This window comes from Pholcus phalangioides, unplaced genomic scaffold (assembly GCF_987345545.1).
Source record: "Pholcus phalangioides strain wild (caught in Gottingen) unplaced genomic scaffold, Ppha-v1.0 ptg000011l_1, whole genome shotgun sequence".
Lineage (NCBI taxonomy): Eukaryota > Metazoa > Arthropoda > Arachnida > Araneae > Pholcidae > Pholcus > Pholcus phalangioides.
This window is the reverse complement of record NW_028301604.1, coordinates 17,768,521-17,787,045: the sequence shown is the minus strand read 5'-3', so window position 1 is coordinate 17,787,045 and position 18,525 is coordinate 17,768,521. Positions and strand designations below refer to the sequence as shown.

Here is an 18,525-nt window from a genome sequence, read left to right as displayed (position 1 = left end):
GATGGACACTGTATGAGAAGTGGAAACTTGTTTTAAATGGAATCAGAATAGAGTCTGTTTAATGATTAGTGCTCTTTATAATTGCATTTTCAGTTGGTTTGCTGTAGTTTAGAAACATATCAGATCCATATTTGTTATGAGCATAGTTTTCTCAGCCACCTCGTTGGGCATTTTGCCTGTTGTGGCCTTGTATTTGTATTTATATAAAACGTAAATTTGTCTAAAATGAAATATTATTTCAGTCTCTTGACGTTCTGTTTCATACAGAATTCACTGTACTGATAAAATTTCACATTTATAATTTCAGATCAGCATGATTTCTCTATATAACCTTTAAACCCTCCTTAGCGATCAAATTTTGGAAAATTCCTCCTTAGTGAGTCTTTAGATCATGAGATAAAACTTAAAATTTACAGCTTCAGGGGTTTTGGCTTGGCGATAATGAATCAGTCGAAACATGTTATTTCATATGTATAGATTAAGATATATCAGTATTTTTTCTTTCATTAGGCTATGATTAATTTTTGATGATTTGATTAATTAAAATGAATTTCTTTCATTAAGCTATGATTATATTTTCCAGACAAGGGAGGGAGTGGTGCCAACCCTAAAAGTCAACATTCAGGATTGCTGAGAGGCTTCATGCCAATATTGGCATACCTGAATGTACTTGCTAAAATTGTGATTCAATTCATAGAACTTATTTTAAATTATTTTAAAAATTTGTATTCATTAATATCTGAAAAAAAAGGAATACATAAACATGCTCTTTATTTATTCCGAATGAAATTTTAATCAGAAAAAAGTTTCTTCTGCACACAATTTCAATGCGACAAATCGGTTTGACCACCGATGTAATATCGTCCACCTGCAACTTTTCTGAACTTCACTGATTACTGCATAGTCTCGATTTGGTGGACCCCTTTGGGACAAAAAAGTTTGTCCATAAAATATGGGGTGCTGTTAATCAGGGGTTTGAAATGCAGTGACATGTGACATAGTTTTAGAGCACTTAAGTGGCTCCCCCCAGTGCGGTTCTACATTACTCAAATTACGCGCGGCACATTCTCAGATTATTTAAGTGATGCATGGCACAGTTCCAGAGCACTTAAGTGGCCCGGACACATTTCCAGAGCACTTAAGTGGCCCGGACACATTTCCAGATCACTTGGGTCCGCGAAAAATTTAGAGATCACTATAGTGTCTCTGTAGGGCACTTATCGATAGTGGGGGGGGGGAATGTTACTTCAAGTGCCCACAAACTATCAAAAGGTTTTTCTTGTTTTTAGCGCGCCTATAAGATGCCATTAAAAATATTTCATATTTTCATAAAGGGTGGTTGATGACGTAAGCATTATCCAAACCCCCCCCTATCATCAAAAGTAAGTAAATCGGAACCCCCCCCCCATCAATGATGACGTAATACTTGAACGGCCCCAAAGGTAAAATTTACTTTATCCAATTCTCTCAATCACTCATTAGAGACAAGAAATTTCAAATTCATCAGAAATAAAAAAATTGAGATTGATTCCTACTGTAATATTCATCATTGCAAAAATTGTGAATTTTTCTTCCTCAAAACAAACAACTTGAAAAAATAGTCTATAAGGTTTTCGCGGCCATCATTTGATAAAAATTGTTTTTTCGGGTTCGAAGACCGTCGTCCGTTTGAGGTTGAGAACAAACTCAAACGGACGACGGTCTTCGAACCCGAAAAAACAATTTTTATCAACTTGAAAAAGCCATATAAACAGAGTAATCACATTCTTAATTTACATTGGTATTAAAATCAAACTATTTGAAATTTTAATGCATTTCTCTTTAGAATAGACATCTATCTGATGTAGTAAGATTGATCCATTACATCAAACTATAAACTTTAACATAACATATGCAATTTCAAGACATGCATAGTGAATGGAAGTCATTTTTATAAAACTTCAGATTATCTGAACTTAGTTTCAATTAGTTACCTGACACTCTATGTATTTGAATAAGTGCTAAAACCTGATGAAATGAGCCAGAGATTTCTTCTAAGAATGATTACTATAAATTAACCATGTAAATTTTACTTTTACAACTTCAATTGATCAAAGTGCCATGCGCCTGCAATATATCAAAACCAATATCTAAAGGTCAAGTCTGCTGTATCAGCTTGATATCCTTAAAAGAAAATATCTATTTTGCATATTTGTGAATCATACAATTGAGAACATGCTAGTATTATGTACATGTCATAACTTGCCATGTTATAAATTTTATACAAAATTATATTTCATAAAAAAATTACTCACAGGTTCACCATTTTCTTGCTCTGATGAACTAACATGAGTACCGCTCTTGACAAAATTTAAATGGTCTTTTGATGATCGCTCATTGCCATCAGCTACAGAATAAAAGCATACTTACTAAGTTGTTGGAAGAGATTCACAGAGTATGATGATGCCAGATAACAGGGTTGGTGAAAAAAACCAAAAAAAACGGGTTTTTTGGTTTAAACCGGTTTTTTTTTGTTTTAAATAGTATTAACATTAAAAACAATGAAATTTCTGAAAAATCATTCAAACTTCCAATAATTAACTAAAATAAAATGTTTATTAATGTAATTAACACTATTCCCATGCTAATTAATCAATAAATATTTATTAAATTTTAACAAAAACCAACTTTTGCAATTTAATTATTTTTTGCTTAACTCAATGGATTACTGTGTGTTTGAAAATTCTTTTAATGTTATTATTAATCATATAATATATAACGGTTTTTCTCCAGTTACTTTCAGTATACTTAATTAGGAGCTATTTTGCAAAAAGTAATAAAAATTAGGTGAATATAATGTATTTAATAAAGCATAAATAATGTAGATTAATTAGCAATGATTTACGATATACAGGGTGATTATAACTAAGGTTCTGATTTCAAAACACCGAAAAACAAGAACAATTGTCAGAATGATTTGAAAATTGACATGAATATTCCTGAAAAAATTCAATTTTATTTGATAAAGGGGAAAAAATACTTAAAAATGTAAAATTAATGACATCATCAAACATGAGGGAAATTTGCTTGCAGAATGGAAATGATAGCCAGTCATGGCAGAATGATACCTTAATTATAGCATTTCACGATTTCATAATTCATGGAAACATCACAAAAAACGAAGTAATTGAACAAATAACTACAACTTACTCAAAAAATGTTAAATATGTTGTTCACCGCGTGTTCTGGCTATGAGGTTGAAAGCACACAAATTCTTGTTCAACAGCAGAATCGGAATATGCCATGGTCATAATGTGGATGTGCTTGCAATTCAGCTTTATTAAACCAAACGCGCCCCCTTTCCCCCGTTCATATTCCTGAGGAATGGGGAACTTCTAACATATAGGGAATGTGCTGGAGATTACAATTCATCAAAGTTTGCAATCTGACCACTGTTTATAACATTTTGAGGTACCCCCCACAGCCAGAAGTTGCAAGGGTTAAGGTGCATCCTCTCAAAATGGGTCTTCAGCAGCTGCTTTGCTGGTATTGCAATGTGCATCTTGATAGAAGTTATATCCACACACTTATGCTGTGGAAGTGCCGAAATGATGTGGTTGCCCAAAATAGATTATACTGCTGGCCAAGTACAGCATCATCTACTTGCACATTTTGCACTTTTTTCTTTTGCGAAATAAACTTCCATTGCTTCAGGAGTATCCATGCAAATTTTCAAGTCATTCTGATTAGTACTTATTATATAGTTTTGGAATCAAAACTTAAATTATAATCACGCTGTATATAGCTGATTATTTTTCATAAATCTGTTACTACTATACAGTAGAACCTTGTTTAACTAGGCTTAACAGTGTGCGTGTGAAAGTATAAAAAAAAACAACAACTATTGAATATTAAGACTGGGAGATATACAGTAGGAGATGTGCTACTTCTTATGGGAAAGAAAATGAAAATGTATGTGAGGTAATGTAACTACTAGTACATTAGTCTTTATCCTTTAAGGACAGCTGTTGTCTTTATTGGATTATAGGACCACCTGCCCCTAGCATGATGGTGTCACTACTGTAGCTGCTTCTTCGTCAAGGGAAAAAGAAACCCTGTGAGATAATACACCACTACATTTAGATGTATGATGCAATCCTTATTCATGAATTTGCTAAAGATAGAGCATCAGAATATAGCCAAAGGTTAGAAAATGTTGTAAGAATGAGAAATTTTGGCTTTTATATATAACTTTAAATGACTAAGATATATCATATGAAAAATATATATTCTGGCCACTTTTATGAGACTTTTTGAAAAAAACCACTTATAAAATCTTATGTCATTTATACCCCATCAGAATGTACCCCAAGGATATAAAATGTGGTAAAAATGAAACATTTTGGATAATAATGAACCAATATCATATTTTTCAAGGAAAAAAATTATATTTAGGCAACTTTTATTTGATTTTTTGAAAAAAACCACTTGGTTAAAACCAAGGTTTAAACCAAACAATCCTGCCAGATAATAAAGAAAAATAAAATTTTTATGACAGTTACTTCTACGTTTGGATATATCAGGTTGTGCATTTTTCATGTAATAATTTTGCCACAGAGTATGGTACAAATATATGCAATTATTTCCCATGAAGATAAGTTTAAAAAATAGAATTCATCTCGTATACTAGTACTGGAAAGGAGTCCATGAAATGTTGATATTTTGGTCTAGTGATGCTAAGTTGCACAGGAATAAGTTATTGCCTATGTATCAATTTATACTCAACTATCACTTAGAGCAGTGGCTCTCAACCTGGGGCTACATGGCCCCCCCCTGCAGTACTGGGATATTCTAAGGTGGCCACAGGTGAAAATCAAGTGGAAGAGGAGCCATGGCAGTTAGTCAAGGGGGCCACAGAAAGAGGTGAAAAAAATTCAAATGTGAAGAGATAAAACTTTCAAATGAAATATGATAGGAAAGGGTGTAACTACTTTCAGAATCCAGCATAATTCTCTATAGAACCAGACAATTGGGGTAGGTCATAAGTACAGGTCTCATTAAGTAGGTCAGACATTGGGGCCCCCAAATGGACATATGACAGGGGCTCTTATGTCCATTGGGAGCCTAAATGATAAGATACTATGATTTTTGAGTAAGTATGCAACTATGTAAGCTGTTTCATCCAACTAAGTATGGGATCCTAGAACATCATTTGCCTCTGGGGCCCATGATGTTGAAGTGGCCTTACATAGATCCTCCCACAAGAGTGAGCCTCTCTGGCCTCCAGAAATAGGCATTATTCATAAAATTTTTGTTCGCTATAAATTTACTTTCCAAAAACAAATCAGTAAGTAGAAAGGGTCTTGCTTCAGGATGATGGTAGGAAAGCTTGGATAAGTCAGAAGGGACCACAAGAACAAAATATGGTCGAAAGAAGGCCATGAGTGAAAAAAGATTAAGAAACACTGCTTAGAGCATGATCACTCAAAGATTTTGAACAAGATTTTTTTACCTGTAATTTTTTTTTGGTGAGGAAATTTCTAAATTTCATCTGAAAATTCAGCACATTTATGTTTCAGATGGTTTCCAATTAAACAGAATGCAATGTATCATTTGATAGATTCAGATATAAATAGGGCTACAATCATATCATCCACCTCATGCCAGAAGCACGAATGTACAATGTCCTTGGAAAAAAAAAGAATGTGGAAAATGATGTTTGAATGTTTTCTCTGGCCATGAAAGTTATTTTCCTAAAATGTTTTGTAATGTGTTTCAATAGGGATAAACATTCATTTGCGTTTCAGGCAAATCTTAAGCAGCTGATAAAAAAAAGGGAAAAATTGCTCATTTGTACTTCTGGTATGTGGGGGACGATACGTTACTTCTTTTTTGTTCATTTATACTGGTGGGAGATATGTAGGAAGTATGTGAACATTCTAGTAAAAAAATTTTGTTTCATAGAAATTTTAATTTTATACTTTCATCAACAAAGAATGCGAAATCGACCTAAGCATATCAGATGCATCTATAATTAATTACAAATATATAAGCTTTGTAATTTATCAAATACACACCTCTGGTATGGTTTTTTTCTCGCAAAGGCTCTTCAGGTTGCTTTTTTGTTTCCACCTGTAAAACATTGAGAATTTAAATTAAACTTTTGATGATCAAATATATAAAAACATTTTATTTATAAACATGGCATTACAAAAAAACAAAGCAGTTCTCTTAAAAATGTGATGTCAAGAAATTTGGTTACAATTGAAAGGAAACTAGACTCTTTTCTGGATTTTATGCTGAGTTGAACTTGGAAAGAAAAAATGTTGGATTGAAAAAATTATATATTTTTGCTAAAATGAAATATATATTATGCTTATAATTTGTGTAATTATCAAGTTAAGAGATAATATTTGTTTAATTTGAGTTTGAAGAGATAATTGGTACATATAAATTTTTAGAAAGTGTCATCAGTATATGTAAATTAGCAATTATGTGACATCAGTCATTATCCTCCAATCAGTGTAAGTCCAGGGGATTCTGGGGAAATTTCCCTTTTTCATAGTAGATCCATAGATCAGTAGTTGTTTGTGTATTCAGGGGTAGGAAGGGATGAAGTCCATTTTGGAGCAGCAAAATATAGGATTTGGAGCAGATTTAGAGCAAAAATGTATGAATTGGAAATGTTAAGGAGAATTACTTAATGTTAGGACCACGTAAGTAAATTGTACTAAGTGGGAAAACGTTCTAAATGGAAGAGACGTTATAACTGGGATCAACTGTATATTTCAGATTTATTACATGTGCGCAATTCCATACTTTAATTTCTCAGTGCTAATGAGCTTCTTTGCAAGCTTTTCCTACTAGTAGACAATGGACCCTCTGATAGAACATTTTTTTAGAAATGATTTATACTTGATTCACAGATACTTTCTTCCCCTACCCAGAACATGACCCACTGCTCAGTCTCAAAGAAGAAATATAAGTAGGTGATCAAAGACCTGGGACATGCTGGAAGATAATTAATTTTTGAGAGGGACCTACTTTCACTCAAAAAGGATCCAGGTTTTTCGAATAACCTGCGTCCTGGGACCCCAGGTAATTTAGAGTACAGCGGCATCTCTGAATCAGGGAACAAAAATGTACAGGGAACTACAAATGTAGTTCTACTGTAAGTCTGAAATCTTTTCACCAGCAAATTAATTTCTAAAGGGTGTAGTGGAGGATGAAAAAAAAACCAAATTGTGTTGACTTTCAAGAATATGGTAAAAAATAGTAAAAGAATGCGTGTTATTTTAACTGTGGAGCAAAATTTCCTAGTTGTCTTAGGAATTGAATCTAAAAAGCATAAATAGCAAGAGAATTTGATGTCATTGTTTCTGTTAACCGTTGGTGACATAAAAAAGAACTCTGAAGAAAATGAAGAATTTTGTGTCGTTTGCATAAATTGTCATGTCAAAATTCTCAATTTTTTTTATGCAACTAAAAAATTCTCACATGCGTTCTGTGAAAGTGTCATACATTTCTCACCAAGAGAATGACCAATAGATATCTGTAAAATGAATAGGCAACTGTAAAATACATCATGACATTTTTGCAGAACAAGGAATTAAATGTGAAGAAGCTTTTAGTGACAAAAAAAATTGAGAATTTTGACATGACATTTCGTACGAATGGCTATGATGTTTAATAATTAAGTGGGGAAAATACAAAATCATCATACTATGAAGTCGGATGATGACAGAAATAACGCTTTTGATATCAGTAGATCAATACAGGGTCCAGATTCTGAATACAAAAGCTTAACTAGACCTGCCAGCCTTCCAAAGGTAAAAATCCTGCAATTTTCTCACAAAAATCTGGCGATTCACTTGAAAATCTGGCAAGCACACTTTTGCATCTAAAAAAATCCTTATATCTGTCAATATCCATATATGTCATTTTATTGCCATAATAAGAACCTACATACAGACGTACAAACTTTTGGAATCCGGAGATTCTCCTGAGGGCCCTGTGGACCCAATCAAAATAAATTGTGATAATTTTTGAAAAAAAAATTTAATCGAGAAAAAGTGCCTCCCCACAAAGGCATGTAGCCCTTGAGCAGAATAAAATAATCGTGGATGCTATCAGTGATGGAGGATGATGCTATCAGGACGAGAGCACTTGTCCGGTAAGCAAGAGATCGGGGTTCGAGTCCCTGTGGGGGCAGTGATGAATTTTCTTAATTGTAATTTTCATCTCCACAAATAACCAGTCGTTCAATGAACCTTGTATTCACAATATTGTATGTTATATTTGCTCAGCAGCACCTTTACTGTACACTTTAATTAACAACATGAGTTAGCAATCTGTTTTTTAATATAACATGGACGCGTTCTATAGATATTAAATTAATTTGCTGTTTATGAAATTTATTTTGTAAAAAATGGTGATTTCTTATTCAATGACCATATACTGTTTTTGGAATGCATACCTTTTTAACAGTTTCAGCATCCATTCCATCACCCCATGAAGAAAACTTTGGTTTTCCTGCATCATCTCCAAGCCTAAAATAAAATATATACATATCAGAACCTCGATATTCACCACATATAACTGATGCAAATAAGTAACAATGATGTCAAGTCTGGATATGGCAGCAGGTAGAGACAAAAAATTTTCAATGACAAATTTTTTTCATCAAAAATTTCTTACGACACATAAACCTGGCCAATGCAGAAAGCATATTACCCTTGTGATTTTCACTTCCAAAAAAAATTATTAGAGCATTATAAAAGCAAGGTGGAAATAATTGTATAATATTTGAAATAATGTTTTATATACAGTCGAATACCGTTATATGAAAATCTTGTTGTAACGAAAACTTTTCCAATCCTTCAAACCAATTTACATAGCAACAATGTATTGTGTAATTCCGGTATAACGAAATGAAAAATCTGTTATAACGAACTCGAAAACACGTTTCCGAAAAACAAAAGAATCAATCTCCATTCTACTCTTTCAATGTTTTTGAAAAAATCGGCCGAAATTGAAATTGCAAATTCAAACAGTAGTTCTAGGATCTCTTAGGAAAAAGATCTAACTTTCGAATTCACAAGATGTGGATGCAGCTGTCTTTACCTGGTTTTGGGACATTCATTCCCGAAATATCCCAGTTACCAATCCGCTCCTAGGAGAAAAGGTTTTGGCATTTGCACGTGCTTTTGGATGCGAAAACTCTCAAGCAAGTGTCGGCTGGCTAATTGCTTCAAAGAATGCATGGTGAGGAAGCAAATTTAGTTGATATGAAAAATGTGAATGAATGGAAAGCTGGTGAAATAACAAAAGTGGTAAAATCATATGATCCTTCCAATGTGTTTAACGCAGACAAAGCTGGAATCTTCTCCCAACTGTTACCTAGGGGCCGTTCAAGTATTACGTAAGCAAATGTTTAGTTATTTTTGACCCCTTCCCTCTCCCTTGTCAGCAAAATGTCATCATCCCTGCCTCCTACCTATTAATGCTTATTGGTGGGATCAGAAACGTACACGGGAGGGGGGCATAGGGGGCTCGTGCGCCTCCCTCCCCAGACAAAAAAAAAATTTAATGCAAAAAAATATTTAAAAAAAATTAAAATTTCGAAAGAAAACACCTTTATATGTAATTATATATAATTGATTTCTGTTCATTTCAATGCTATTTGAAGGGTAACAACTCAAAAGTTTTCTCTCAGAAATTCATTCCAACCCACCCTTGACCCGCAGACCAAATGTGGCCCTGAAGGTTATCCGATCTGGCTTGCTGCCCTCCAACCTAATTTTGTAAAAACGAACTAAGCGGCACATTTACAAATTACTTAAATGACCAGTGGCACGATTCCAGAGCATTTAAGTTGCCTGTGGCACAATTTCAGATCACTGAGGTGATCAAGTGCCTCAAAGATCACTTTCACATTCAATGATCACCTAAGTAACCCGCAACACAGTTACAGAACACTTAAATGATCCGTGGCACATTTAGAGATCCCTTGAGTGACATATGACATAGTTTTAGAGCACTTAAGTGGTCCCCAGTGTGGTTCTACATCACTCAAGTTACCCATGGAACATTCCCAGATTACTTAAGTGATCCATGGCATAATTAAGAATCACTTGAGTGATGCGTGGCACAGTTCCAAAGCACTTAAGCGGCCTGGAAACATTTCCAGAGCACTTGAAGGATCCGTGGAACATTCAGAGATTATTAAAGTGGCTCTGTAGGCAGGGTTTTCCAACGTGAAAGCTCGCGCGAAAACCTTGATGGTAACGAGGGTATTCCGTGGAAACCCTTAACAAACTTTGAATATTTCTTCAATATACAGGGTGTCCTAAAAGTCAGCATTCGCTCTGCAAAACAAAAATCTTCACTTGCAGTAGATAAAAGTGTCAAAAAATATATATATTTGCGAGTTGCACATACTGTGACCATATGATCCATATTTTACGAGGCAGAATTATTGAATTATTTTTTCATAATATTCTGTTATTTCATCATAAAATTAACATTTTTAATATAAATGTTAATTTTGTCAAACTTTCTAAAAAACTCACTTTGAAATTTTTAAATCGTGAATTCGTTATTTTAGCATGAGCTATGGATCAATGGAAATATTTTTGTTTTTTTTCTTATATGGTCATCCTAGTTATGCACATAGCTTCAGGATAATGAAAAACATGCTCATTTAATCTTTTTTTCTCATCCACATTTATTTTTCTCATTTTGAATAAACTAATTAGACTGTTACTTATACAGTTCACAGCTGATCCAAACGGCTTTTTTGTTTCTCACCGAGAGGGGTTTGAACAACAAACATTTGGTGTGCATACTTTCTTCAATAGCAACGTGCTGTTTGATCATTATGTCGATCATCGTAAAAAGCACTGTAAAGGACAAAAGAGGGTATTGAACACTACATCTGAGCATCTTGTGGCACAGTTCACAAGTATCTTATCGACCTAGGCTACCATATTTCACTGCTATGTAATTAGTATTTCACAAATACGCACTGTTTTTTAATCTTGACAACTAGTACATAGTATCACTGATTTCTCGTTCAAGTATTCACATTAAAATTCACGAAATGTAAGAAACTGTCAAAAAAACAAGAAACTAGTAAAAAAATAGATGAAATCAAGGCTGGAACTGAGGAGGGGGAAAACTGTCCCGGACGCCAAACTTTAGGGGGGCGGCAAATATCAGTGAAGAACAAAAATACCATTTTAAAATCATCAGAATTCAAGTGGAGAGGGTGACGAAATCATGTTTGCCCCTCCTCAGAGAAATAGTAGTCACTACCCTGGATGAAATAGTCATTAACGATAAATAATATTGATAACAAAATATGGAACAAGCAAAAATTACTACTCACTGTACTTGGTCATGGATTGAGTGTGAATTTTGGCATACACCATTCTCATCACAAATGTGGAACGAGTGGTCAAAGTAAGAGAAAGGGTGCCAAACCAGAACTAGCTATAGTTAATATGAACAAAAACTATTCTTAAGCTTCAACAGAGTAAAACAAGACAAGCTTAGGCTTCAAACAAATAAGAACACACAGATTTTCGCCCCCTGTGGTCCGGCGCTCGGGTCACCAGAACTCCCAAGTTCCTCTCTGGTTACAGCCCTACTCAGAATAGTTTAAAAATGCATCCTTTTAAAGCACTGAACAAGCAATCAGCAATGTCGACAGTTTGCTGCGACGCCCCTGAGAGACTTTGAGAAACACTGTATTTCGGTTCTTCTCTTTTAGACAACTTTTAGAGAATTGGACTCGATGTCAAACTATTATCTGCTTTGATCAATATAGAAAACAAAAACAAACTTTTTCAAAAAAGTGAAAAGTTACGTTTTTTTCAAATCTCCAGAACAACAATATAAGAATACTCAGGATTTAAGGAACAGTGATGAAATGCGAATTAGTTATTTAAGTAATTTACTATATTGTTTTGAAAAACTTATTATTGTGGATAATTTCTCTTTAGAATTATTATATAACAAACAAAATGCAATTGGAACCATTGAATTTTTGTGATATTTTCTGTGAGGTCTATGGGATGGGGGGTCATTTTCAAAGAAGTTTTGATTGTACGATTTCCACCCTTATACGACATTTTGACGTGGCCTCTTGAACGTTGTGTAAACAAGGTTCCATTTGTGAAGAATCTGTAGCATGGGAGAATATAACCTCAGGCAAGTTAGATAAGTAAAGCTTTCTCTTTTTCTCTCTGTCTTAGAATTGCTATTTAGGATTTGTTAGTCAGAAAAGTGATAAGAATCCGACGCCATTAATCTCAATTGGCGATTCCAATTAAGAGAGGCAGTCTGGAGAGGCGCAGAATGCAAAGGAATAATTTAATACTTCTGAATCTTTGAAGGAAGACCCTTATACAAATTCTCATGTATGTCTTGAGAGTTTTGGGAATACCAATTCCCAGGAAGTCATCTTGACTGTTGTTGTCTGAAGGACTTGTGTGCGAGAATAGGAGGAAAGAAAGAAAGGAGCCAACAAGAATATTGTCTTTTAGTGGTCGATTATCCAATATCTTCTCATGTATGTCTTGAGAGTTTTGGGAATACCAATTCCCAGGAAGTCATCTTGACTGTTGTTGTCTGAAGGACTTGTGTGCGAGAATAGGAGGAAAGAAAGAAAGGAGCCAACAAGAATATTGTCTTTTAGTGGTCGATTATCCAATATCTTCTCTGAATTATTTTAGAGTACCTGTTCCCAACAGAAATAAAAATAAAAAATTGCTTCAGGTGAAACAGTAACAAGAAAAAATTTCAAACTACCAGGGTTCTCGAATTTTCAGGTTCCATCCCTTTTGATTCCGCCGAACCCACCCCAAAAAAGCTTTCACGGAACCCAAAGGTTCCGCGGAACGGAACACCTGTTGGGAAACCCTGCTGTAGAGAACTTATCAATAGGTAGAATGTTAGTTCAGGTGCCCAATAACTATCGAAAGATTTTTCCATTTTTGGCGCTCCGAATAAGATGCCATTAAGAATATTTTATAACTTCATAAAGGGTGGTTGATTACGTACGCATCATCCAACCCCCCCCCCTCCTTGTCATCAAATCAGAAACCCCCTCCCATCAATGCTGACTAAATGCTTGAATGACCCCCTAACAAAACTTTGACATTTAAAAAAGATAAGTAGCAAAAACTCTAAGCGACCCTTAACTGCTTTGTTTTGCTGCAGCATGAATGGAATCGAAGAAAGAAAAGTTATGGTGATTGAAGAATTTATGAATCCATGGTGCCTTAAGAACGTGAAATCACTGCCTTGTAATTATAAATCAAGTCGAAGGGCTAGGATAACTACAAGAATTTTTAATAAGGGGCTAGTTAAGTTTTACGGAAAAATGAAGCGAAAAAATAGAAAGATCTTGCTTCTTATCACCAATTGTACTGTACACATTAAGTCTTCAAAATTAGAGTGCATTCACATCGAACACATGCCTCCTAACTGCATATCTGTTTTACAACCATTTGACCAATGCATAATTAATATGGTGAAAGGAAAGTACCGTACGCAACTGCTGAGATGTATTCACCAGCTTGATATTGAAGAAATCGTAGTGAGGTATGATGTCAAGCAAGCTATGGATATGATAGCTGGAGCTTAGACAGATCGTAATGGGTAGAAGAAAGCAAATTTAATCACAGCAGAATTCTGTGAAACTTGGAATAAAGCTGATGAAAGTGCATCCACAGATTCGCAGCGTTTGTGGAAACACATCGCAAAAGAAATGTTTGTTCCGAATGAACGCTGGACAATTTATTTTCTCTGACTTTCACTTCACTGTGGCCTTCACTTCGGAACCATTAACGGTCAACGATATCGTTCATATGATACAAGAAAACAATGAACAATCACTTGCAGACAGCACTGACGAAGAGTTTTCACTAGAGTATTCTTTGGTACCTACAGCATCTTGGATTATTAAGACTACTGCAATAGACACTCCCAATTACATGCAGTTCAAACATATCATTACTTGACAAAAAAATGCACCATGACTGACTTATTTTAATGCGATTTTAAGTATTATGGCATTAATCAATCAGCCAGTAGCTAATCACATTACTTGTACAAGATAACTGAAAATAAAAATACTTTTCTCTTTCTTTTGCCAGTCGAATTTCAATTTCTCTTTCTTTTGCTGCTGTATCTACTGGTTTTGCTCCACCAAATATTGAAGAAGAGTTAGAAGGATTTCCAAGAGTCTGCTCACCAACTGGGACACTACGTGGTTTCAGTTGTAGTCTAGGACGATCTTTTGATCTATCAGTGCCTAAAGAATAAAACATTTACATTGTGTAATGTTTTGAGCATGACATTTTTAACATTCTAGATGTTGATATAAAATCAATAAATTTTTTATTTTCTGTTATACGATAAGAATAAATAGCCACACTGAAGGTCAAGTTTCTTTCATTCTATGAAAATTTGGTATCTTGGTATATTCAAACTGTCACTTGTGCAAAGGTACATGTAAAAATAAAAATAAGTATTTAACAACATAAGTATTAAACTCCATTACCAAAGGTGCCGATTCCCAGACTTGAAGAATCTGTAGTTTATCATGTGCAAGGTTGTGCCCGTTTTAACCCAGGGAGGTATAAATTGGCCTGTTCAATATTAGTTTCAGCCAGTTTCAACCACTTCAAGGGGTCAAAAAAAAAAACTCCAAACTTCAATTTTTTCCCATTAAATTCTTAAAAAGAGTAGTTACATGATATTGTCTTAACTCAATAAAATTAATCACATGAAATAAAGTATGAATATTTAATACAAAGGCCACAACAGACAAAATGGCCAATGAGGTGGCTAAAATTAAAATGTATATAAGTTAATTATATGAAAGATTTATAGTAAACTTGAATAAAATTGAATTCACGCCATAAAAAAAGCACATCCAAAATCAAAGAATTATCAATACAAAACAGGTACTGTGAGGTTTTGGTCATTATAGTAAAAACCAAAAAGTAAACACATTTTTTACCATATTGTCCAAAAACTCTTATATCCTATACTGTCTAAAACCTTCACCTCATTACCATACATCAGAGGTCTTCAATCTTTTTCTAGTCACGAGCACTGCCTGTACCCATCATCAAAAGAAGAGCACCCTTACGGCAAGTTCAACATACGAATGCATGAAATCAGAATTTCAATCCTTGAATGAAATTTGTTCAAGTGCTCACGAGCACGAAATCAGATACAAACATCGAGCATTCTGGGTGCTTCCTGGAGCACCATGGTGTTTGCAAGTAATGGGTTGAAGATGTCTGCCATGCATGAAGTTAAAATACTATTCATAAGCAGATAAACAACATTGTGAAATTTAAAAAAGAAAAAAGTTAATGTGAAGTTATACAATCGATATATCAATTCATTGTAAATTTAGTTTTAACCATCAGCTTTTCCAAATGGCCAACAAAAGATTGAGCGCAAAAATCAAATGGAACTTTTATATATAGGCAAATTTCATAATCAGATAGTTGACTGCTTATGGTTCTCCAAAAGTATGATAGTCCCATTAAAAACTCTCACCACAGAAAGTAACAGGCCTACACCGATACAATTATTCAATCATAATGCTTCAGTCATAGTTGGAAAAATTGATGGCAGATGGCAGCCCTACACATAAAAAGCATTACACGGAGACAAACAAAGTTAGGTTTACAACACGTACATTAGGGTGGGTCAAAAAAATAAAAATCACATTTCTTAAGGGGCACAGCGATAAAAAGGTGCTAAATGGTCTCAAAATAACACTTGTGATTTTTTTTACATTCTGATTAGTGTAACTGCCTCCAGATTGATATTTTTCGATTTTTTTTTTCCCAAGGTAGGTTTTAATTAGGGTTTCAACCAATTGTGTTACTTTCTACAAACATAGACAATTTGTCACATTGTAGGTATTAGAGGGTAGAGTCTAGGAAGACACTACGCGTGTGCATGGGACACTCATTTTTCCCAGTATAACTCCGGCTGAAATAAGGCGAGGTTGTGCTGCTCTCGCTTGTGCTATTTTCATCGTGGATCGTACTCGTTCAAAGTGGAAATGTCCGTTATTTCATGATTCAAGTGACGTTAAATGCAATATATTACCAACCTACAAAGATATTATTAAGTTCTATGAGTGAAACTGTCATAAAATAAAACTTGATAATGAAACTAATAAACAGCCCCACGTATAAAGAACTAGAGGACATTGTCGGGGCAAAAATTAAGGAAATATGGTCAAGAGATTCCATTCCTTCTGTCCAACATAAATGAGTGAAAGCGATGTTTAAGGCGTATCATGTACGAAATCCCAAAATCTTTTAAAATCACACCTTAAATACAGAAGAAGCAATTAGAAGAGATTCGCCATAAATTATTGTTTAACATTTATTTCATCCTGCAAGTGTAAGAACATTGAAGAGTGCATTTGCCCCTAATACAGAATATACCTGTCAGAGAGAAAAGCTTCCTAATCGACCAATGAGCGACCAAAGTCCTAAAAATAACTGTCTCATACACTGAAGAGCCAAAAAAACTGGTATACATGCCTAATATCGTGTAGGGCCCCGGGAGCACGCAGAAGTGCCGCAACATGACGTGGCATGGACTCGACTAATGTCTGAAGTAGTGCTGGAGGTAATTGACACCATGAATCCTGCAGGGCTGTCCATAAATCCATAGGAGTAAGAGGGGGTGGAGATCTCTTCTGAACAGCACGTTGCAAGACATCCCAGATATGTTCAATAATGTTCATGTCTGGGGATTTTGGTGGCCAGCGGAAGTGTCTAAAGTCAGAAGAGTGTTCCTGGAGCCACTTTGTAGCAATTCTAGACGTGTGGGGTGTCGCATTGTCCTGCTGAAATTGTGCAAATCCGTCGGAATGCACAATGGACATGAATGGGTGTCAGACAGGATGCTTACGTACCTGTCACCTATCAAAGTCGTATCTAGACGTATCAGATGCTATGTCCCATCTCTCGTGCGCCGACTATAACACCACGTTCAAACTCACTTAAATCTTGATAACCTGCCATTGTAGCAGTAGTAACCTCTCTAACAACTATGCCGGACACTTGTTGTGTTATATAGGCGTTGCCGACCGAAGCGCCGTACTCTGATTGGTTCCATATCTCTTTATTTGCATACGCATGCCTGTACCAGTTTTTTTTGGCTCTTCAGTTTACTTTGACGGACAGAAGGATAAAACTTTAATTATATCAGAAAAGAACGGAAAAAGGTATAGACAGCATTCTTGAAGAGCATATTAAATTAATAATGGAACCATTGTTGAAGCACCAGCTTCTGGCACATTTGAATGCATAGAACAAGCAATTCTTCAATTTCTGCTTGGAATCAGAAATATCTATGGAATCTTTAGTGGCAGTTGGGTGTGACGTGAAACTAATGTGAACATTGGTAAATATGAAGGTGTGATACGTCTGCTTGAAAAAAAATTTAGATAAGCCGTTGCGGTGGATTATCTGTCTACTGCATATGAACGAATTACCCTTCCGACAGCAGCACATCAGGACCCAAAACATTTTCAGGGAGAATGGGCAAAGATATAGAAATGTGTGAAAAAAAACCCCAAGTGTTTCGTTTCAAGTTATTTCAAGAGAATTACCCAATTTTTCTATTCAAGGTATTAGCACAGACCAAACATATTTGTACAGAATAGTCTCAGCAGTTTCAAAAGGCTTAAGGATTTAGCAAACAAATTGCCAGGACGGTATCCCAGGTTGATAAGATACTCGTCTAAAAAATCAAAGAATGTTTAGAGGTGTCGAGAGTTCGATACCCGGTTTGTTTTTGTCAGAAAACTTTCCTGACACAGGGGCAAAACAAAAACGGCGACATGACTGCAGGAAAAGATTGTTACCGCAGGGAGTCCTCCATCAAGGGGTTAGCACACCAATCTCTCGACGAGTATAAAAAACAAGCCTGTCATTCGGAATCGGCAATAAATTGTAGGTCCTGTCTAATTAGCCCTCATGTGCAGAAAAATGACCATGGTACAAAAATGGTCAAAATGACCAACAAATCACCAGGCAAAATGTCTCATGCCCGATGGCTAGCTCGTGCTAATCGAATTCTACATTTGTACGTTTCGATGGAATCTCCTTCTGAAAATTTAATAATTCTAGCAACACATCGTCAAGTTTTACGCTCCAACTTGGTTTGCTATCAAAACTCACCATTCCTGTAAAGGTGGAACACTGCACCTGTTCAAGCTCGTCGTTGCCTGCAGAACTGAAAGGCAAAATATATCCCGTAATTCACAAAGAAACACTTACTTCGCACACCCTGAAAATTCATTGATCACAATGCTGACAGACTCTGAACTGCACATCCGTGAACTAGTAGCCCGCCGCATTCAGAAAAATAGATTAAGACTGTTTCAACTTCCTATTGTAGAATTTGATGTATCACCTTACATCGATCTCATTTACTGGTAGAAGTAGAATATATTTAATCCACCGTCATGCTGTTTTACCCCAGCAGTGACCC

General features: G+C 35.2%; 1 protein-coding gene across 8 annotated transcripts in view; it reads right to left on the bottom strand.

The window, feature by feature from the left end:
- Window positions 1–18,525, bottom strand: part of LOC149080161 (eukaryotic translation initiation factor 4B-like) — a 113,957-nt gene that overhangs the window by 17,644 nt on the left and 77,788 nt on the right. For all 8 annotated transcript variants that reach the window (XM_089239189.1, XM_089239186.1, XM_089239193.1 and 5 more), the window contains 4 exons: window positions 14,122–14,299; window positions 8,456–8,528; window positions 6,057–6,111; window positions 2,295–2,386 (listed from right to left, as the gene is read on the bottom strand). In XM_089239189.1, the coding sequence (XP_089095315.1) occupies window positions 2,295–2,386; window positions 6,057–6,111; window positions 8,456–8,528; window positions 14,122–14,299 (398 nt within the window). The remainder of the gene's footprint in view (window positions 1–2,294; window positions 2,387–6,056; window positions 6,112–8,455; window positions 8,529–14,121; window positions 14,300–18,525) is intronic.